Raw genomic sequence first — 24,589 nt, forward strand, 5'->3', positions numbered from 1 at the left:
TTTGGCTAGTCTCCTTTTTCAATACACACTTTTACATTCTAGCAGTTGAACGCTTTTGAATAGCAGGTGGTCTTGCCTGTACTGCATCATAGGTGGGATGTTTCCTGCCTCTAGCGTAGGCTTGGGGTTGCCTACTTGCTGACTTCCCTCCTTTTGTTTTCACCATTGACCACACAACTGCACTTCTATGTATTTTAGCCTTTTCCCTTTTATTGTTATGACTCTTCTGAGATGTAAATCCATCCGAATGGACCACCTTTGAAACAAGGGACTGATGCCCTTGCTATTTGGTCCCTTCAACCCCAATCAACAAACCAACCAGTCAGTCACAAATTTCACTTGGAACCCCATATGATCATACTTTTAACAATTAGCTTAGGTGTGGTACTGAGTCAAATGCTTTTTGCAAATCAAGAAACATTGCATCTACCTGGTTGCCTTGATCCAAAGCTTTCAGTACCTCATGTGAGAAAAGTGTGAGTTGGGTTTCACATGAGCGATGTTTTCAAAATCTGTGCTGGTTGGCATTGATGAGGTCATTCTGTTCAAAATACCTCTCGATGTCAAGGATATTGGATAGTAGTTTTGTGGATCAGTTCTACTACCCATATTGTAGATGGGTGTGACCTGTGCCTTTTTCCAAGAATGTGGCAGTTTTTTTCTTTGGTGCATGTACAATAGATTATAGTTCGGAAAGGGATTAACTCGGCCACAAATTCGGTATAGAATCTGACATGGATTCCGTGATGTCCTGGAGCTTCGTTCAGTTTCAAATATTTCAGTTGTTTCTTAACACCACTGACACTAATACTTATTTCATTCATCTTTTTGATAGTACAAGGATTAAATTGGGGCAACTCTACTGGGTTTCTCTTTGTAAAGGAACATTTGAAAATGGAATTAAGCATTTCAGCTTTTGCTTTGTAACCCTCAATATGAATTCCTGTATCATTTGCTAGGGACTGGACACTAACTTTGGTGCCTCTAACAACCTCTACATCCAACCAGAATTTCTTTGGCTTTTGTGAAATGACATTTGACATCATGCTACAGTAGTCATTGAAGGCATCACACATTGTTCTCTTGACAGCCAAATGCATTTCATTCAGCATCTGTCTGTCTATAGCCCTATGCTTTGTTTTACATCTATTATCCATTAATTTCTGTTTCTTTAGAAGTTTCCCTACAGTGACTGTATACCATGGAGGTTCCCATCCATTATGAACTGTTCTACTGGGTATGTATCTATCAGGTGCATAGTCAACTATTATTTTAAACTTGAGCCAGAATTCCTCTACATGCTCCTGACAAGGGAATCTCCCCATCGCACCCCCCTCAGATTTAGTTATAAGTTGGCACAGTGGATAGGCCTTGAAAAACTGAACACAGATCAGTCGAGAAAACAGGAAGAAATTGTGTGGAACTATGAAAAAAATAAGCAAAATACACAAACTGAGTAGTTCATGAGCAAGATAGGCAACATCGAGGAGAGTGTCAGCTCAAGAGTGCCGTGGTCTCGTGGTTAGCGTGAGCAGCTGCGGAACGAGAGGTCCTTGGTTCAAATCTTCCCTCAGGTGAAAAGTGTACTTTCTTTATTTTCGCCAAGTTATGATCTGTCCGTTCGTTCATTGACGTCTCAGTTCACTGTAATAAGTTTAGAGTCTGTGTTTTGCGAGCGCACCGCAAAACCGTGCGATTATTAGACGAAAGGACGTGCCTCTCCAATGGGAACCGAAAACATTTGATTGCAAGGTCATAGGTCAACCGATTCCTCCACAGGAAAACACGTCTGATATATTCTATACGACACTGGTGATGGCATGTGCGTCACATGACAGGAATATGTTGTCGACCCACCTAACTTGCACACTTGACGAATGGGTAAAAAGATTCTTCTACCTTGCCCGATTTAGGTTTTCTTGTGGATGTGATAATCACTCCCAAAACAGTGATGAAAACATAAGAGTGCAACAAATGAATGCAACAGTTTCAGAGTCGCACAGTTTTCCCTGTGCTCTGTCAAAACATATGTTTTAACGTTTTCAAATTTTTCCGTGTGTAGACCATCAAATCCTGCATATATCCAAGCAAGTCTGAATATGTCCTGGAATTTTGGAGAACGAAGTTGATTATGTGTGAGTGCCTGAACTTTGACAATTGTCTGATATTAAAAAAAAATTAAACTTTTCACTCGAGGGAAGATTTGAACCAAGGACCTCTCGTTCCGCAGTTGCTCACACTAACCACTGGACCACGATGCTCCTGAGCTTACATTGTCCTTGATGTTGCCTATCTTGCCCATGAACTACTCAGTTTGTATATTTTGCTTATTTTTTCATACCTCCACACAACTTCTTCCTGTTTTCTCGATTGATCTGTGTTCAGTTTTTCAAGGCGTATCCACTGTGCCAACTTATAACTAAATCTGAGGGGGGTGCGATGGGGAGGTTCCCTTGTGAGCAGGGCTGAAAGTTTCAGGTTCGTCATTGAGAAATGACATTACTGAAATTTGTCACTGATACCAGTTTCAATGTGAACATCCTCGAAGAGGTTGGGTCTGTTTGTTGCCATTAGATCCAATATATTTCCATCATGAGTGGAGTTCCTAACTATCTGTTCTAGATAGTTTTTCAGAGAAGCATTTAGTAAAGTTTCACAGAATGTCTTATCACGTCCACCATTAACAAAACTAATTTTCCCAGTTAATTGTTGGATGATTAAAGTCTCCACCGATGATTACAGTATGATTAGGGAACTTATGTACAAGCAATCTGAGGTTTTCTCTGAAATTTTTCATTACATCAGGAGATGAGTCTGGTGTGCGATAGAAGGATCCAGTTGTCGTTTTATGCCCTTCACTGATACTGAATCTTTTGTCTACTGCAGCAAATACACCATCTCAATTTGCCTATCCTTTCAATATACACTTAAATTTCCCGCCAAAATCTCACTACTGCCAATTTCAGGTTTCAACCAGCTTTCTGTACCTATTATTATGTGAGCTTCACTACTTTTCATGAGTGCTTCAAACTCTTTGTTATGAATGCTTTGGCAGTTTACCTATAGAATTTTGATTTTAGTACTCTCACCAGTGGGAAGCATTTCTTTCAATTGTAAATGATACTTCTGGGTTTCCTACAGCTTTCGTTATCTGGATTGGATGGAGAGTTGTCTAATCTAAAAAACCCTTGTGCACACCCCACACTCAGTCAGCTACCTTAATAGCAACCTCTGATGTGTAGTGCACACCTGACGTATTTAGGGGAACCCTTAAGTTCTCAACTCTTGGCGCAAGTTCAGGAAACTGCAGCCTAGCTTCTCACAGAAACTTTGAAGTCTCTGGTTCAGACCTTTCACTCGACTCAGAACCAAAGGGCCACAATCAGTTCTGGGGACAGTGCTGCAAATTGTGAGCCTTGTTGAAACTCTACACACAAGGCTGGTCATCTCAACCTTCTCTGCCAGTTGTAATGATCCAATAATGACCTTGGAGCCTAGACAATAGGGATCATTTGTTCCAACAAGCAGTACAATCTGCACTGGTTACACCTTGTTCCCTCAGTGGCTGCTGGAATAGCCTCTTCAACATATTGATTTGAGGCCCTCAGGCATAGGCACTGAATGCACCTGATGTTCTTTCCTGTCACTTGCTGCCAGTTCCCTAAGGGTACCATCATTCGCAGTACATTTGAACTGCTGACAATTAATAGACCCCTATCTATTTGTGTTTGCCACCTCCTGACACCAGACCAAAAAGTTTTCCCCAAAACAGGTGAAGTGAGTCCCACTGGCCCAGTTTCAGTGAAAGACAACATGTCAAACTTGTTGTTAGGGGGATCTGTACAACACCCTGAGTTCTCCCTGGTCCCATCCACCCTGCCTAGATCTACCATTGACATGCCACTCGCAGTCAAGTGGACAGTTAATGACAGATCCTGTACTTTGTGCAGAGGACAGGATCCAGAGAAGAGGATAGTACTTGAGATATCTCTGGTACAGGTACCACAGTTACACGAGTTTCAGGAGCTCTTCCAACACACTGATCTGCAGCTGCTACCAATTGTTTGACAGTAGTCAGGGCGGTTTCCAGCTGCTTATGAATGTCAACCTACTCTTCCCATGTCTGAGAACGGCACTCACTGTGGGGCTGCATTTTATCTGGTACACTGTATTACAAGGCAGTGAACAAATGACTTTAAATTAAACCTGTTGATTACCTTTTAATCTGTTGAGCTAAAAATTTGCTAATTCCTTGTAAGAATTGAAGCAGATATACAAAACGAGATTCCAGTTAAGGCAGCACAAAATCCTGTGTGAAAAATTACTTGTTTCCTAAAAAGTTTTGATGTCAGTTATAGTTGTTAGCAAACTCGAAAGCCAAGTTAATTTACAATAAATTCAGGTAATATGTATATAGGACTCCTCCTCTTTAAGGATATTTGTGTGTGTGTGTGTGTGTGTGTGTGTGTGTGTGTGTGTGTGTGTGTGTGTGCACGCGCGCGCAAGAGGGAGAGGGAGACGGGGGGGGGGGGGAGAGAGAGAGAGAGAGAGAGAGAGAGAGAGAGAGAGAGAGAGAGAGAGAGAGCGCTACACAAGTCAAGCGAAATTTGTAATACAGGGTTTTGGAGTTGCGTGTGAATAAGGAGGGCCTTGTTTAAGCTGTATAGGTCAAATGAAATTAACAATACCAATGTACTTTTGGTTTGTGTTGAATGTTGAGAATTTTGTGTGCTTGATTTTTTAAAGTTAATATCTGTTTTGAAATTGTCATTATTCTTAATCTCATATATTTGTCACTGCCCAAAACCCCCTACACCCCATGGTTGTCCTGTTAGTTTCATTTTATTGCTGGAGTTAAATATTTCACATACGTTTGTTTGCGGGTATAATGAGTTGTGTCTTGGTTGCCATATTACATACGCGTAAACTAGTGGTGACCACCGTCTGAATGATGTCACAGGTCAAGGCACTTGGATGGAATTGCAACTTTCAGTAACTGTTTGTAACTGCATTTAGTAGACCTAATAAGAGAGAGCATTTATAAATGTGCAGGAATACATGATACCGTGTCAGTAGACCAGTTACATTCTTAACATGACAAAGCTATGCACCTCAAGAAACAACCAGTGGCTGTTGTCACAAACAGCATTAAAACATTAGTAGAATAAACTTCAGCAAACTAACAGGAATGGCCCAGAAATAGGAAGTTTTGTGATCTTATTATCAACAACATCAAATTTACTAAAACTTGAAAATATTAGGTTATTGGGAAAGCAGAAGTTTTGATAGGGGTGTGAATGTATAACAGTGGAGTGCATTATATGTAGGGTGGCTCAAAACATACAGTACAACAATATTGTGTTATACTATCCAAACTAATTGAAATATTCACACCATGTTCGACTTGTATAACACACTATCTCACTAAGTTTTTATCCATTCAGCCAGTTTCATCATATGCGCCTTTGATGGCAAGCACATCACCCAGTCTGTATTCAAGCTGTATTCACACTCAGCACAACATATCCGCTTCAGCTATGGCTGTGGCAGTAACAACTTGGTTTTTTAAATCATTGATGTATTTGACTGGCATTTGGTAGACTCTAGGTACATTACATTGATACTTGTTCCATAGATCATGAATATGATGTTTCGTAATGGTGTGGAATGTGTCAGTTCAACATAAGTTTTCATTACACAGTATAATTAATTAATTAGGTTTTTTGTTGCTAATCTAAAAATTCATATACTGATTAGGAGTTTTCATTCAGAAATTCTTGTAGTTTGTTTTTAAATATTGGTTTGCTGTCTTTCAGACTTTTAATGCTATTTGGTAAATGACCAAAGATTTTTGTGGAAATAAATTCACCCATTTCTGTGCCAAACCCATAATAGCAAAGATCATCCTTTCTTTTAGTGTTGTAGCTATCAGCTCTGCTATTATTTTGGAATTGGGATGAGCTATTAACAAATTTCATAAGAGAATATATGTATTGCGAAGATACTGTGAATATCCTGAATTCCTTAAATAAATTCTGCAAGGTGATCTTGTGATCTTGGGGAGGGGGGCCTCTAGCTATTATTCTGATTACATGCAATGAGTTCTTTTCCTCTTAGTGATGAATTACCCCAAAATATGATGCGAATAGCATAAGTAGCTGAACCTAACTGTTCCATGTAAAATACTTATTCCCTTATCAAAATATTATTCTTTCCATACATACATTTTCTTTGGGAATATTGGTTTATATTGTTTTCAACTATTTACAGGCACTTACTAGAAATGAACTAAATACAAATTACTGGAATAAAGTTAAAGAGGAATACAAGACACTGCAGTCTCACCTGGAGGTGCTTCCAAATGATATCTCAAAAGATGTCATGGTGCCAGTTGGCACAAAAGCCCTTATGAAAGGAAAAATGGTCCATACCAATGAAATTCTTGTCTGTCTTGGTGATGGATGGTTTGTTAAACAAAGTGCGAAACAAGCTTCAGAAATATGTCAGAGAAGGATGAATAGTAAGTTTATAGTGTACAGTCATAGAAGTAAATACTGAAAAAATGAAAACTGTATTTAAGGCTTGTTCTTGCATGTTTTGAATCTAGCATTTTACTGTCAAGCTGTTGAACATAGAGCCACTTAGCATTCTTTACTTTGGCCACTGAATATCTCTAGTATTCCTTTAGCACATGGAATCTTTGTTTTTGGCAACAAACTGAACTCAGGAGAACAGGTAGTTACATCTGTGATTAAAATGTTATTTTGCTTGGGTTACCACAGTTTTCTCAAATTCTTCAGGTAAATGTGATAGAAGAACATAACATGTTAAAAACAAGATTGATAAAATAAATATGTTTACTGTTAATTCTTTATGTTTTCTTACTCATCAATCTAATACTAGTTGTTCATTTATATGAAGTCAATACACAGAAATCCATGTGCGTTTAGTTTTCATGGAAAAATTCCAAAGTTTCAGACTAGCAAAATTCTGTGCCCAATCAGATTGATCTGTAGCATAAGCTGAAGTCTACATTCATAATGGCAACCTTCCTTCATATTTAAAGCAGATATTGTAATGATGTGTGACTTGTGCTTTGTGATTGCTTCAGCCATTTGTAATTTCAGTATGAAGTCGACCTAGCCAATTTTTGCTCCGTGTTTCACATACTTTTCTGTATGAATAACTGAAACCACAAGATAAATGTGGAAACTCTGTATTACATTAGAGAATTCCAAAGTACATATTTGTGCATATTATGTACACTTTCTTTCCCTACTAGTCTTTTGACTACTTGCCACAACCCTCTCTTCGTCTCAGAGTAGTACTTACACTCAGCATCTTCAGTCATCTATTGGAGATATTCCAGTGTGTCTTCTCCTACAGTTTTTTCCCCTCTGCAGATCCTTCTAGTAACGTGGAAGTTATTTCTTCATGTCTTAAAACATGTCCTGTCGTCCGGTCACATCTTCTCGTCAGTGTTTCCCTCATATTGCTTTCCTTGCCGATTCTTCAGAGAACTTCCTTATTTATTATCTTATCAGTCCACATACTCTTCAACATCCATCTATAGCAACCACAGCTCAGATGCTTCAATTAACTTCTTTCCTGGTTTTCCCATAGTCCATGATTCACTGACATACAATGCTATGCTCAAAACATTTGTTCTCAGAAATTTATTCTATATTTGACACTAGCAAGCTTCTTATGGGAAGGAATGCCGTCTGTACATAGACTGCTTTTTATACTATCCCGTACTTCATTCATCGTACCCTATTTTGTTTCCAAGGTAGCATAATTCCTTCCCTTCAACTACTTTGTGGTTCCCTATTTTGACATTAAGTTTAGTGATAATCTCCTTTCATCTAAACCCATTAATGCCCAAATTAATTTTTTGTTATTATTTTTTACATTTATGACTTTCACCTTGTATGTCACACTGAAAAATAAAATCATTTAAAGTGAGAAAGCAATTTTTATCTTTCTAGTATTAAAATAGCATACTATACCATATGTGGGGTCCTGCCCACTCGTCTCGTAAAGGGTGCCTAAAGGATGCTGCATTCTTGGAGTGCTATACAATAATTCAAGCAAGTCACATTAACAGTTTTATTTCAACAAAGAAGATTGACAGTACTTAACTTTGACTTTACAATGGTGTCACAAGCAATGGACGACATGGAAACAATCAAAGTCCTTTACTGTGTATAATGTCCATGTAAGCAGTTGGTATGTATCACACGTCACTGCTACCGTTGTGCTCTCCTAGTGCTGTACTAATCTTGTCCAGCTGAGGCTGACAAGAGCAGTGCTTATATTGTCTTCGGCTAGATGGCACTCCTGTCATCGTGCAGTCCTCATCAGCAGGCTATTGGCTGACGACGTATCACTGGCTTTTCTGCCCTTCCTTTCTTCGTCTTTGTGCCGGCACTTGTGGTGACGCCGGAACATTTCTCCCCTTCCCCCCTCCCCCGCAAAGCGACGGACCATTGTCGTGCAGTAAGTGCGACTGTGGCATAGGAGGCAGGAGTGTGGGCACATTGCCAGCCCGGAAGCTGAGGCTGCAGGGGACGTCAGGCTTCTGGGCGTATCCTGCCACTCAGCCTTCGTTGTGGCGGAAATGGCCCCCGGAAAATGACCAGAGGGGTACACGTCCACCTCCTGCTGCCGTGAACCAGATGGACAAGGCGGCGACTGCCGCGGTGTGGGTGGGTCCAGCTCCATCGGTAGGACGAGAGGAGGCGGGGGGAGGCAAAGGCTCCATCTCCATGGGGTCGTCCTGCGGTGTCATGAGGACACCCTCTGCTGGATGCTGTGGCCACGCTGTCCTGCAATTCTTTAAGTTCAGACGTGATTTTGACCTGTAATGCAATGGGAACAGTTCTGGCCTGGCAAAATTTTGGCTGAACATTGTTTTTCATAGTAATATGAGCAACAGAATTGTTAGCTTTGTGTAAACATTCAGAAAAGGGTTCCGGGAATTCTTTTTGTAAGCTAGCTACACTGTCTTTTCCATTGAAAGCAGACGCTGACAACACATTGTCCTGAATGTTAAAGACAAACAAATCAAATTAATCAAGATCAAATATGTTCTCACATTCACATGATTGTACCACTGTAAAAGTCACTGTTCGTGTATGTGAGTGATACATGGCAGGCAAAGTACATGTTCCGAGAATGGGAATGTCTTATCCATTATAAGCTGTCAGTTGTGTGTTAGTTTTAGACAGACGTGGGGAGCCATAAGTTCATATGTGTGACAATTTAGCAATGTGACATAGGCACCTGTGCCCAACTGAAATTTCGCACCTTTCCCATAAAGAAGTAATTGAACAGAAAGTTCGACTGGCATATTACTGAAGAAACTGCACACTTGCTAGTTTAGCTAATGCCTGTTGCAGACTTGGAACATACTGCATTAATGACATGGGCCTTGTGACTAGATTTCTATGAGTGGGCAAAATTCTTATGTTTGTTCCGTTGCAAACATACAGACTGTACATGTCCTTTCCTACCACAAGCGTAACACTGAGCTTGTTAGGAGGGGCAGTCTTTGCATTTGTGCCATGAGTAACACCAAGGACAAGACTTAATTCTGTTTGCATGTGTCACCGTCTGTGTAGCAAACTGCATACGCAGCGTGGAAGGTTGTTTACTCGGTGTGTCGAGCTGCTGCCGCCGCCGCCGAACGGACCAGTCACAACTGAGGGACTCAACTCAACAAATAGCTGGCTGCTCAATTTTATGAGCCAACAAGGCACCTGAATCGTACTGTTCTAGTATTTGCACTACATGCTAAAATGATGGATCGGGCTGTTTCAAAATCTGTTCTCTGAGTTTAACATCAGCTACATTGTACACAATCACATCAAGCAACATAACATCTGAATATAAAGCACCACAAGCACATTTGAATTTGCATTTCCTTGTCATAACCTGCAAATCTGTTACCCACTAGCGATAAGTTGGTCCTGACTGTTTTTTGCAATTAAAGAGTTGATACTGAGCTGCTACCACATTCACTTGTTGGTCATAATAGCTACTTAGTTTGTCAACCACTTGGTTGTAAACAAGTACACTTGGAATGGCGTTAGGAAAAAATTTTGTGATGAGGCGGAACATTGCATTTCCTACTGTGGATAAGAAATAATGGTTTTTTACAGTACCTGGTACCGTGGATGAGGAATAATGGTTTTTTTACAGTACCTGGTACATTGTGAGCGACGAGGTGCGCTTCAAACTGGGACATCCCCTCAAGCCATTCCTCTTCTTATTCATGAAATTGTCGAAAAGGTGGATAGCAGCTGTGGTGGGTGGTGCTTGTTCTTTTGGGCATGCAGCATTGGTCAGTAACTGCTGCACCGTACTGAGTGGCATCTAATGCTTGTGGCTGTGGTGCCTGAGCAGGGGGTGGGACAGGTGGGGTGGGCATGTTGGAAGACACAAATGTAACAAACAGACAAGACAAGCAAGCAAAAAAATCAAAGACAATTTCTGCAATGTCCATCTGAAAACACTGATTAGCAAAAAGACAAGAAACTGTTAATGCAAAGAAATGCCCCTGCAAAGTAGAGACGAGAGAATTAAGGCGCCAGCAGCGTACAAAATTCCATGGCTGTCCGGCACTGGGTTTGCAGATACTTGTCACCAATGTGGGGTCCTGCCCACTCGTCTCATATAGTGTGCCTAAAGGATGCTGCATTCTCAGAATTCTGTACAACATTTCAAGCAAATTACAATAATAGTTTTATTTCAATAAAGAAGATTGACAGTATTTAACTTTGACTTTACAATGGTGTTGCAAGTGATGGGTGACATGCAAACAACAAAAGTCCTTTACTGTATATAATGTCCATGTAAGCAATTGGTATGGATCACACGTCACTGCTACCGTAGTGCTCCCCTAGTGCTGTGCTAATCTTGTCCAGCCGAGGCTAGCAAGAGCATTGCTTATATTCTCTTCAGCTAGAGGGCACTCCTGTCACGGAGCAGTCCTCGTCAGCGGGCTATTGGCTTATGTCGTATCACCGCCTTTTCTGCTTTTCCTTTCTTCGTCTTTGTGCCAGCGCTTGTCTTTTATCTCAATTGCTCCTTTTATTTCGCTGTTCCAGAAACTGTTAGTCCATATAATGACAGCTGTCTTGTTGAATTCAATACTTGTCAGTTTTCTAGAGCATGCTTAGTTACTGCTGATTTCTCAGGGTACCAGAAGCAGAAGCATCTCTCATGTTCTAGACACCACTATTCAATAGTATGCACAGTTCAGTATTGCACACAGTCTGACATAAAACTGTCCACACCCACACAGCATTTTATATATTCCTGGTGTTCTGAGACCTACAGCATCTTTCACAGGCCCCATGAGTTGTTGATTTTCATTGGAGCCCCGAAGACCAAATTAATTTTATGCCTCCTTAGGAACCATCTAATCTTTCTTGTTACTGAGCCACAGAATGGTAAAAATGCAAGCTTTCTTGAGATGTCCTCGGAGTCCTTCTGCGTACGTGTTTTCAGAAAAATTGCTTTCAATATCTGGGATTTCTTGTAGCCCATGTCCCTGAATACTTTCTGTAAGTTGCTCAATTCCTTTGCTCGATTGCAGCGTCTGAGATAACTTTTTCTTGATCGACCAATATCCTTAGACAGAACGTTTCTGTGATGGATGGTGATAACTGTTAACATGCAGTTATCAGTCCATATGGGTGAGGTTCAGGTAAACACTGTCTGAGACACCCATTTGCTTTATGGTGGGCTAGGACATCAAGGGACAGCAAGGCAACATCTGTCTCTGCCTCCATCATGAACGTGGTGTTGTCATGGATATTCTTAAAATGGTTCAAGAAGTTTCCCAGCTTTTCATGTCCATTAGACCAGACAGCAAAAGTGTCATCCACATAACAATAAAAGCTTTGCAGGAGCCATGCCCTGGCTGATGTCCTCGAAGTGCTCCATTAGCATATTGGCTGTAACTGGAGCTAATGTCCTACCCATTGTGATGCTGTCCATCTGGTTAAAATATTCTACATCATACAAAAAGTACAATGTCAGAATGTGCTTAAATAAATGCACAACAGTGTCGTCGAATAACTTGGAGCACATATCTGTTGAATCTTTGAAGATGGGAATGAGTGTGAATAATGATGCACATCAAAGCGGACTATGAAATATCCCTCTCCAAGATGCAGGCACTTAATTCAAATGATGAAGTCAGTTATATTCTTGATGTGTTGCAATGGTGCCCAACATGCAGAATAAGGCAGCTAGCCAGATGTTTTGCGTGTTACTTATTATTCTAGATGTTGAACCACTTTATAATTTTTGGTATTTCTCCTCCTCCAGCATCAACTGAACTTTGCATCGTAGTCAGCTCATTCCATAATGACAGCTGCATTACTCTTGTCATTTACTTTCAGCTTTGGATTGGGAATAGATTGACACAGCTACAGTAGAACAACAAATTTCATCACAGAGGACAACCATGGAATGGCAGATGGGGAAATTTAGTTGTCTTCCACAGCAACAGCATTGAGCAGAACAGTAAACAACAGAAAATGCTTTTATCAGCATGATGACAAGAAGCATAGGCTGGGTTGACATGTCAACTCTTAAGAGGAGATGTAATTTTGCACCATCGCCATGGGGTATTCCTTTTGATGATATAATAAGTGATGCTGAACAATTCATTCGCAAGATGCCTAGTGAAACTGAAGAAGAAATTCACCAAGAAACAAGCCGCATTTTTTTCAAAATCTGAGCTGCCAACCTCAAACGTGACAAGAGATGAGCATTATGGTCTTAACTAACTTTGCAACGATCCCCTCCTTATAGTCCTGCCAGCACACAGAAGCTGCACAGCTGTCACTATTGAATGAGATGACTGTGATGTGAAGATTCGGTCGATGCTGTATGAGGAGACATATAAAAGAATTATCAAGGGATCCAACATCCAGAATAAACAGAAAGATGTCAGAGCTTATCAAGAGGCCTTCACTTGAAGAGAATGTCATTAAAAAGCTCCTCCCTCAGGCATCTCGACCACCTAGACTTCCAAAAGTTCACAGGAGAATACACCTGTACATTCCATCAAGAGCACCACTGGATCGCCGACTTAGAGATTCGTGAATCATCTGGCCAGCCTCCTTCCGCTGCATGTTGGTCACTGTGCACCACATCAAGAATTAAACTGACTTCATCAGTCACATTAAATGTCTGCATCTTGGAGAAGGAGATACCGTGGTCAACTTTCATTTGATGCCATTATTCACACTTGTTCCCATCAAAGATTCTGTAGCTCTGCTCTCCCAGTTATTTGATGACATTGTTGTGGACGTATTTAAGCTCACCCTGAGCTCATCATATTTTTTGTATGAAGGAGAATATTTCAAAGAGACAGACAGTATTGTGATGAGGAGCACATTAGCTCCAATTACAGCCAACCTGTTTATGACTGATTTGAGGACATCACACTCCTGCAAAGCCTAGTTGCTTTTATCGTTATGTCAACAACACGTTCACTTTCTGGCTCATGGACGCAAAAAGCTGGGAGAATTCTTGGACCACATCAACAATATCCATGACAACATCACATTCATGAAGGAGGTACAGACAGATGTTGCCTTGCCGTTCCTTGATGTCCTCGTCCACTGTAAAGCAAATGGGTGTCTCTGCCACACTGCTTACAAGAATCCCACCCACACGGACCAATATCTGCACACTAACAGCTATCAGCAGTCATCACAGAAACTTTCTGTTTTGAGGACCTTGGTGCATCAAATGAAAGTGATCTTAGGCACTGAAAACTTGCCAAAGGAGCTAAGCCACTTATGGAAAGTATGCAGGAACGAGGGCTACAAGAACTGCCAGATTTCACAAGCCATCTTTCTAAAAACACATGAACAGAAGTATCCCAAGGAGGACTTGAGGAAGCTTGAATTTTTGCCATTCTGTGGCTCAATAACAGGAATGATTAGACAGCTCCAAGAAAGGCATGAAACAGATTCGGCCGTTGGGGCTCCAGCAAAAATTCAGCAACTCGTGAGACCTGTGAAATACGATGTAGGCCTCAGAACACCAGGAGTAAAAATTATCAAGGGGTCCAACATCTAAAGTAATAATCAGAGCTTCTCAAGAGGTCTTCACTGGAAGAGAAATTCATGAAAAATGTACTTCTTCTGGCATCTCAGTCACCTACATTGTATGGCCTTCCAAAAGTTCAGAAAAAGAACTCTGCATTCCATCATGGATTGCCAATTTACAGACTCACAAAACATCTGCCTAGCCTCCTTATTCTGCATGTTGGGCACTGTATGCACCATATCAAATATACTGTGCATACTATTGAACTGAGCATACAGCTGAACAGTGCTGTGTGGAAGAGACGGTTTCGCCTTCAGTACCCTGAGAAATCCGTGGTAGCAGAGCATGCTCTACAAAATGGATATCATTTTGCATTTGATGAGACCTCTGTTATGACACGGACCAAGAGTTTCTGGGATACCATAATAAAAGAAGTGACTGAGATGAAAATTTGTGACATTTCTTCAGTAAAGATGGCAGCTTGCAATTAAGGACAGCTTGAGATCCGGCCATCAGAAGGTTGAAGCAGGCGCGCAACAAAAACATTTCATTATATAGTTCTGGAGAGAGCAGCATCATTATATAAGGATTGTAGCAGCAACCAAGAGGCAGTCACCACTTGACAATGGCCGAGGAGTACCCGGCGGAAAACTCATGAATTTTAAGACTTGATGTAACTGGAAGCTTGAGAGGGTTTTATCATGAGAGATTGTATTTCCAATTTTGCATTGTATACAGTGACATTCAACAACCAACTGAAAAGAGCTCTGTACTATTTCCTGTTATGAATATTTATTTTCTGCTACTTCACATTTTTTATCAGTTGCACCCGTTTTCTTGTTTTGTTCTGTCAGGAAGGAGGGTTGAGGAATTTCGTCGTGTTTCCTTGACTTAAGAAAATATCTTGTAACACTGGTTACTGGGTTCACACCAGTCTATTTGATGCTGCAGAAACAACGGAGTTGCCACACCATTTACCCAGAAGTAGACCATTTTAGTTATGCATGGTAGAATGAACAGTACCTCGTTCATCCTTTGCTGTTTCCTTCTTCTTTGTAAGGGGTCAGTTTTGAGTGAGACGATTTTTTCCCACAGTGGCCCCAAAACCTTGTTCACCAAGAAAAATTAACAAATTAAAACTTGAAAAATGATTAAAATTCTCTCGTTAGTGCTTAGTGTTACTTTTATGTTTAATGCCAAAAATGCTGCATATGTCCCTGTGATACAAGTAATGTTTCATCAGTTTCAATAAATGACATGTGAATGTTGTTTTATTAAGAAACTATTTCAGTTTTTGAACTTGAAAGATGAAGTACTTTAATTTTTATATTTAGTCTAAGTTCATGGTGTGATGAAATTCTGGCTACATAAAAGAGATTTAAATTCTGTTGTCAGCTGTTCCCAGTAGTGGACTGCTTCTCAAAACTACTAAAACAAGACTGAAAGAGCAGATGTCCGGCAATCCTTAAACAAGCATAACAAGATTATAGGAGTTCATTGTTATCCAAGAAAATCAGTAAAATTCCAGTCCTGTCACATGTACCATTAATGTATGCTGGGGATGTGTGGGTTAATATGTAAATATATTGGTCATAAGCTACAAAAAATTCAAGGGGAAAGGGGGGGGGGGGGGGGGGGTTGCTACATAACTCTTACCCATAATCCTTACAAACTGCTTATCAAGTTATTTTCGTAGTATCTTCTGGTAGCTATCCAGTATCATTGATTGTAAAAGATCTTTCATATATAATCACTTTCAAAGCCTTACAAACAATTTAATGAGTAAAGACAACCACATGCCTTAAACAGATATGGAGCAGGTGATAGGCACATAAAAAAAGAAGTTTTAAGATCATTGCTCAGTTTTTTAACTTGCATTCTTCTTCCAAACATGTGTACATATCCATAGAGACTGTTGCGCTAACCATCTCAGTTGTGCCTTTGTACAATGTTTGGCAAAATGAATAGTAGGATTTAAGTCATATAGTATAGCATTGCTGTTACACCTGCTCAAAATAAGTATGTGTATGGTGCATTGAGGAGTGACTGCTGTTTGCAATTACGGCCTTGTGGAGTTCAGAGCATCGGGCATTTGCCATAAAGACATATTTAAAAAAATAACAAGTCTCCCATCACAGTTCAGTGAGTGTCCCATCCCCATTTGGAGTTGTTTCAACATGACAAAGCCCTGGATCATTAGAAAATTGTATGATGATTGCAACAATTCAGAGCACTGCATCTTGTGCAAAGAAGAAAAGTACAGGCTGAAGAAGGATGAAACGAACCACGGAGTGAGTGCAGGAGGTGCATCAGGCATGCAGCCGAAGTCCTCACCATTCTGCTGCCAGACATACCTTGCCACTAACAGTGACAGATTGTTCCCTTGGCGCATCATCTGTGTTTATCTGCATATCTGTCCATGTAAAATTCAGATTGTACGGAAACTAAATGTACACGATAAAGTTGTCCAACAAACCTCCACCTTAGGCTTCCTGATGAAACAATGGAAAACCCAGGATGGAATGTAACAATATTATGAGAAGGAAAGTGGCCACTCACCATATAGCAGAGATGCTGAGTTGCAGATAGACACAACAAAAAGACTCTCACAATTATAGCTTTCACCCATTAAGGCCTTCATCAACACCTCACACACACACACACACACACACACACACACACACACACACACACACACACGAGAGACCGCAGTTGTTGTGTGTGAATTGCATTTGCGTTGTGTGTGTTTGCGTATGTATGTCTATTGTGTCTATTGTTGACAAAGGCCTTAATGGCCAAAAGCTATGCAGTTGTGTGTGAGTTGCATTTGCATGAGTGTTTTATGCTGCATTGAGGAGTGACTGCTGTTTGCAATTACGGCCTTGTGGAGTTCAGAGCAGTGTGTGTGTGTGTGTGTGTGTGTGTGTGTGTGTGTGTGTCTATTGTTGATGAAGGCCTTAATGGCTGAAAGCTATGCAATGATCGAAAGCTATGCAGTTGTGTGTGTGTGTGTGTGTGTGTGTGTGTGTGTTGCATTTGCATGAGTGTATATGTGTTTGCATCCGTGCGTTTGTGTGCGTGTGCGTATGCGAGATTGCAGGTTCGAGTCCTGTCACGGTCGCCAGTTGTAGTGGTTAATAAAAAAGAAAAAGAGAAGAAAAGAAAAGAAAAGGTTGAAAATGTGGGAAGAAATGGTGAATAAAAAGGGGGTTTTAAAATCATTAATGACTGTGAAAAAGGGAAAGAATGAAATGCAAATCGGACTTCGTATTACAGAAAAGCTATCGGACTTCGTGATTCGGAAAAGCTATTGTTGGGGTTGTCCTTGTGGCGTTTCTGAGCAAAAGTCAAACCAATTTCCACTACAAAAATCATTTGAAAGAGGACAGAGAACAACAAAATGTGATTAACAGGGGAAATGGCGTAGATAAGAGTACATTCATCACCATGTTAATATGTCTTCTCTCGTACGGTGTCCAGGTCTTGTTCTCCAACAGTCTCCTGCTTCATTTCTGCATGAAAAAGTTGTAGCTGCTCCAAAATCTTGCAGTAAATTTCATCGTCCAGGAATTACTAATGTCAACGAATGACTACCATCTTGGTATTGAATGCAATGTATTTTACGGCTGCTTCCATCCTCCAAATTTCATACAAGCTTTCACAATACTATATGTCTGCACATCAATAAGTTTTTACGTCTGAATCATACCAAGACTAGCAAATAATTAAGTTTAGCTTCCCCTCTCAAGAGACAAGAGCGGGTAGAAAACAAAAAGGGTTACAATTTTTGTACCTTCATTTTCTTATAAATATTTTCTCTGCTGTCGAGCGCTCATACAGCTGTGACGGTATAATTTATATATGAGGGAACGAGTGTAGTGCGCCGAAATTCAAAGTCCCGCTACAACTAACAGTGACATATTGTTTCCTTGGCGCATCATCTGTTATGATCTGCATATCTGTCCATGTAAAATGCATATTGTACAGAAACTAAATGTACAGGATAAAGTTGCCCAACAAATCTCCACCTTAGGCTTCCTGATGTCTTCTTATGAGACAATGGAAAATCCAGAATGGAATGTAACAATATTATGAGAAGGAAAGTTGCCACTCACCATATAGTGGAGATGCTGAGTTGCAGATAGACACAACAAAAAGACTCTCACAACTATAGCTTTCACCCATTAAGGCCTTCATCAAAAAACACACACACACGCACGCATGCACGAGAGACCGCAGTTGTTGTGTGTGAGTTGCATTTGCGTTGTGTGTGTTTGCGTATGTATGTCTATTGTTGACGAAGGCCTTAATGGCCAAAAGCTATGCAGTTGTATGTGAGTTGCATTTGCGTGCGTGCGTGCGTGCGTGTGTGTGTGTGTGTGTGTGTGTGTGTGTGTGTGTGTGTGTGTGTGTATCTAGTGTTGATGAAGGCCTTAATGGCTGAAAGCTATGCAAAGATCAAAAGCTATGCAGTTGTGAGTGTGAGTTGCATTTGCATGTGTGTGTGTGTGTGTGTGTGTGTGTGTGTGTGTGTGTGTGTCTCTGTATATATTGTTGATGAAGGCCTTAATCGCCGAAAGCTTGTAAGGTGCCTGTTACGTGAGGAAGGCATTTTTACCAGTTTTAATAAATTATTGTCTCTTGTTGATGTATTCACGATAGTTAGGAAGTACTGTAGTCCGTAGCCGGCCATGAGTCGGAGAGCATTTCCCACATTGGCTGGCTAGGTGATGAAGCGACCATATGTTGTGCGTAGTGGGGTGGGGCTCGGCGCTGGACCGTAGCAACAAGCGTCAGCCTGGGAAATATACGTGGCGGGAAGTACCGTCATCTTGGCTCCAAAGTCACCGATTTTGTCTATTTATATTTAATAATTAAAGTCATTTATGACAACATGAATACTAGGAGGACCATCTGGATGTTTAAAACTATTTATCATAATTTTGCCTCGTTAAAATTCTCACCCGTTCATTAACAAATGCATATCTTAGTAAGTACAAACTTGATGATCAAGGAAGGTCCGACGTACACTTGCAAATTCCGTGTGGAAATGCTGACCAGTTATACTGTACCTCACATATACCACCCTCTACAGGCTGGCGGCTAAGCTGAGTAATAACAGCATCAGTTTAGAAGCGATGGGATCTTGCAAGCTGTAATTGTGACAGTCTTTTTGGTGTGCCTGTCTGCGACTCGGCATCTCTGCTATATGGTGAGTGGCAACTTTCCTTCTCATAATATTGAGTTCTTCTTATGGTTATACTAGAAGAGTGAAGGATATGTCACACATCCTCATGCCATGGCTGAACATGAGTAAATGATGCATGCAGCTGTGTAGGTGATCCCATTGAACATGCTGAATCTGTTAATGGAAGCTTCCATTTGTGGCAGGAGGAAAGCATGGAAAGTGATGGCAACCATCTGTGTGGTGTTATATTCAGAACCAAATAAAAGGCAAATATGATGTGTAATGGCATATTTGTTCTTTGTTTTCAATGCGTGTTTCAATCAATGTCTCACTTTGTTTCCAGGCCCTGTGCTTTCTCTATCCTGCTATTCATTCTGCCAGATCTTGTAGTGTAGTTATAACTGTTCTACTAGAAAATGTCATTTTCAATCAGGTTACTGGCCATGCAGGTATGCAACAGATCAACAATAATATTGGCACAGTTCCTAGCTTTCATAGTGCTCCCATGAGACTTTGTACATCCATCCATGGAGCCTCTTGCAGACAACTGTGTGCCCTCAAAACTTAATTATTTTGATGTAAAAGAAAACATACTAATTTTTTTTTTTTTTTTTAAGCCAACAGACAAATGGATGTAACAATACCTACAATACCTGTCTGTATGCTCTGCAAGTCACTTTCCAGTGTGACCAATGACCTCAGCAGTTTGCTCCCATAGGAACTTACCACCACCATCACTTATCAGTGCGTGATGATGGAGTATTTTGTGTACCACTACCGTTTCCCACTTTCCTGGCCCATTTTCAAATCGTGTGCAGTATAAATGATTGTCAGCAAGCTTCCTTGTGATTTCAGATTCCTCTGTTTTTAATGCCATATTCTTTTGAAGACATGTGGCAGGACGAAGCAATATATTACTTGACTCTTTTTGGGAACTACTCTCTCAAAGGAAAAGAGTGACATAAAGTACACCGATAAAAGTGGAATGTGAATGGGTCCAGAACATGTTGTCATTGAAATTGCTAGCATAGGGAAATCCTCCCTGTGCTTGTATCTACACCTGACCAGAGCACTGCATTTGCACGGTGGAACTGCATGAGTAGTACTCGTTGCCCATCACTCGCTTTGTGCATGTTGCAGAAGCACACAGCTGGCAGTTTCCTCACATGGTATCACACAGCATGCTTTCACTGATTACTGGGCAACAGGCAAATGGCCCTGCTATGTGGCTAAGGGAACATAAGACTCTGTACAACTTCATCACTACATAGCTGCATTAATGGGCCCGGCAAGTGTTGGAGAATTTCTTTTTAGCTGTTGATTTTCTATGGAGGAAGTGTATGCTATATACCCGAGATTCACCAGATATTACCAAAGCAATTGAGTATGATCATGTGTGACAAAAATTAAAATGATAAATGAAAACTGAATGTTATTGAAGGTCATTGATTTAGATGTGGAGCTGTAAATTTGCATGAAAGAATAGTTGATGTAATAATGGTCACATTTGGTCTGCTGCTAAAATTACACTGATTTTGAGACATATTTTGGACAGAACAAATTAAAAAGATTTATGTTGAGGAGTGTGGCAACAGATTATAATTGTAAGCTTTGTTTATAATTAACAAAAAAACTTCAACCAAGCTACGCTGTAGGCTCTCATGCCAAAGTTGAGTAAATGAAGTAATAGGATTCATTACAGTTGATAATATTAACTGCAATGAACAGACAGAGGAATTAAATGCATGGTGTAGTGGCAAGCAGAGATGGGCATTATACAAATAAATTTCTATCTAGATAATTATTCGAGTAAGTAGGTCATTCAGATAAATTTATTCAGGAATGAGATATTTGTAACTTAAATAACAGATAAAGTAGAATGCCACTCTATTTTCTTTGTTTACTTCTAATCTTGTACCAACTTGTATGACTAGTGTTTGCTCCTTTGGCTTGGTACAGTTCCTGTTTGATAAATAACTTATTGATGTGTGTGCAAGTTGTGCTTGCATGAGTGTGTGTATGTGTGTCTACTGCTGACAAAGGCCTAAATGGCTGAAAGCTATGATTGTGTGAATCTTTTTATTGTTCCTATCGCGGCTCAGCATCTCTGCTATATGGTAAATAGCAACATTCCTTCTCTCATATTATTAATGAATTGTACGTAAATGTGACTCAGTGGGTTAAGTTCCACAGTGCAAAGCTAAAGGTTTTGGTTTCATCCCCTGTTAGTCGTATTGTTTTTTATCTGTTACTTATAATATCTGTCATACCTAACAATGAGAAAAACATTGAGTCAATAGGTTCCCGTCTAATGACTGTATAACTTGGTCAGAAGTGGGAGGAAGTCAAGGTCACACCACCATTCCTAGTAAAGTACTGCATTGTCCAAACCAACCATCAGGCTGAGCACAGCTTCATTTGCTTTATGGCACAACAAATGTACCTTAAAAAAACCTTCAAAGGTGAACCAATGTGGCCTATTTCAACTGACTCTTCAGTTGCCAGTGCTTCCCCCCTATCCCCACTAACATGCAGAAGTACTCTACGTAAGTAGAAAAACATGAGAACACAGCCAACAGAAACTCTTAATCTGCACCACCTTTTTCCGTTGTACCAAGATTGCTAACACTGTCAGATATGGGTGCCTTGTTAATGGAATTAAACAGTTCACTCATATTTATTGTGCAACAAAATGAATGTCCAAAGTAAGAACTCAGTGGCTGCCATTGACTATCAACAGACTAAATACGAGTATAAAGAAATAAATCATCTGTGGAATGCTGCAGGGCATCCCAAAGTCATCCAAAAGTGTTTTAAGATTAACTCTGAGTAAGCTTTATGTTAGAATGTGGGGTAGTTGTTTGATCTGACTTACATCCATGCAGTCGCATAAAGCTTTGAGGTTCAAAGATTTCAGAAAAGACACTGGGTTTGAGTATACAAGATTTCATAATAGCATGTTGACTTTCTTTATTAAGAAAGTGTCCAGAGACAATAGAAAGATTTTTTCACTTTTCTATACCAATTGCAATCTTTGCAGCAATATCTTGCCCATGACTTAAAAACAAATAGTTCACCTGTAATGTTGTCCAAGACCAGAGGAGACTTAAAATGAATGATTTCTCAGTTTTTGTCGAAGAGAGTCATATATGGTATAATGAAAGAAAGACAATTTCAGAAAATATAACACACTGGTATCCTCTTCCCATGTGTGGAACATATTTTCTTTAGTATCACAGTGATAAATCTTTGAAAATTAAGTTCCTCATGAGATGTTTGAAAAAAAGAGTTGTTCTGAAGATTAATGTAAAAGCAGTGAAAAGTATATTCATTTAATAGGAGTAATAAATTTCAATGGATTTCAAATTTGTCTGTTATTCGTAACACCTTTTATTCACACATGACAAATAAATGTTTTTATTTGTATAAATGAATAATGTTTGTTAGTCATCATTTGAATAAATGTTGCTCAACTCTGGTGGTAAGTGAAGCATATCACACATTTACACTCTACCTAGTGCAAGTGAATGCAGTTGCATGAAATCTGTAGGCCGTGAACAAGCACTTATTCGCCTGCTACAACCGCCTGGCTGTGCAAGCATTCATTGTCCTGCAAGGCAGAATCTGTAATCTGAGATAACTTCTGCCATAGTACAGGAAGTGCATTCACACACTCTTTCGCACATGGTAGCTGCGTGAATGACATGCAGATCGGGCAAAAACTTACTGTGCCCTGCAGCAGATACCTTTTAAACATATTAACAGTGCTCTACTCTGGAGGTAGAGGCTCCCCCAATAAGGACAAATCATTGGGGCAGAGCTTAAGGTGGAGTTGTCATCTGTATGACTCAAGTTTTCCATTCTACTCCATACTTGTCCCTCTTGTAACATATTGAGCTAGGAGATGGAGTGGTTAGCACACTGGACTCGCATTTGAGAGAACAACAGTTCAAATCCACATTTTTGCATCCTGATTTAGGTTTTCTGTGATTTCCCTTAATAGCTCCAGGCAAATTCTGGGTTGGTTCCTTTCGAAGGGCATGACCAGTTTCCTTTCCTGTCCTTCACTAATCTGAGCTCGTGCTCCATCTTTAATGCCTTTGTTGTTCGTGAAACATTAAACAGTAATGTTCTTTCTACAACAGCTATTCCCTTCCACCTCTGAGGTAGAATAACCCCAAAATGAACACCCTATGATAGACATTTGTCATACCAAACTGTGACTGTACAAAAGCTGACTTTTTTTTACACCAAGGCATTGTCCAAATTTGAGTTCATCACATTAAAAGCATGTTCCACCATGCTGTTGGCAGATCTATCCCAAAATCATCATTGTGTTATATGAGGGAACAGCTTGTATTGCTTATCGATGAGTACAAGTGTACAGCTCTGATACAGCTCAAATGCCATCTGCTGAAACTTTGCTGCCCTTTGAATTGCAGTTTACAGCAAGTGTTTCTAGGCCCAGTCTTTTCCAGTAGCTCTGTAAAGCTATAGAAAGCAGTAATATGGTTTTCATTTGTGGCAGACATGACTTATCACCAACAACACCTGTACATGGAAGCAATGGTGTTTCCTAACAGCACATGGAGACATCAACCTAGGTAATGTAAGAGTATCTCAATTTGATTCTTGACATTAAAACATAGGACCCACCTTTGCACTGCTGTCGTGCATTTCTGGAATTTCTAATCCAACAACACCTAGGAATGCAATTCCCCTATATCAGGAAGGTGATTGACCCACATTGTCTGAGACCTGAGAGACTGTAAGGATCTACACCATTAAAGCATTTTATGGAACTTTAAAAATCTGCAAAAGAAATTCTTTGACTAGCTGGAGACTTTGCTGTCTCCTGGATGAGGCTCTCTTAGCAGCTTCCCTGAAACCAATGATGAACATACTCTGCCATGAGCTAGCTACCTGTAGTGTGATCCTCAGCAGATGTGTGGGAAATATCGTAGAATCCACGATTGATTTCCATTTCATATGAATCTTCTTAATCACTTCCAGTGCAGGTTCAAGAGGTCCTGCTCAATCCATTGACAGCATTGCTGTCCTAGTGGTGAAAAAATAAGAATCTTTCAAAAGCAAACATCATCTTATAAGTATGAAATGAAGATGAAATGAATGGATCAGTGGATATCAAATTAGTGAAGATGCACTGACATGAAACGGTATCAGTGCCAGCTGTTCAGATATGCTAAACATTCATTGTAACAAATATATAGCAGCCATTAAAAAATGGTGCCAGAAGACGACTCAAACCTAGGTTCTTGCTTTGTGCTACTTCCACAATTACTATGATACCATTGCTTTGTAACT

General features: G+C 40.1%; 1 protein-coding gene across 1 annotated transcript in view; it reads left to right on the forward strand.

The window, feature by feature from the left end:
• The window catches only part of LOC124615765 (unconventional prefoldin RPB5 interactor-like protein), a 43,747-nt gene that overhangs the window by 5,319 nt on the left and 13,839 nt on the right, over nt 1–24,589 (forward strand). The window contains exon 2 of the mRNA XM_047143861.1: nt 6,271–6,520. Coding sequence (XP_046999817.1) covers nt 6,271–6,520 — 250 coding nt within the window. The remainder of the gene's footprint in view (nt 1–6,270; nt 6,521–24,589) is intronic.

The sequence above is a fragment of the Schistocerca americana genome, chromosome 5, assembly GCF_021461395.2.
Source record: "Schistocerca americana isolate TAMUIC-IGC-003095 chromosome 5, iqSchAmer2.1, whole genome shotgun sequence".
In the NCBI taxonomy this organism is placed as follows: Eukaryota; Metazoa; Arthropoda; class Insecta; order Orthoptera; family Acrididae; genus Schistocerca; species Schistocerca americana.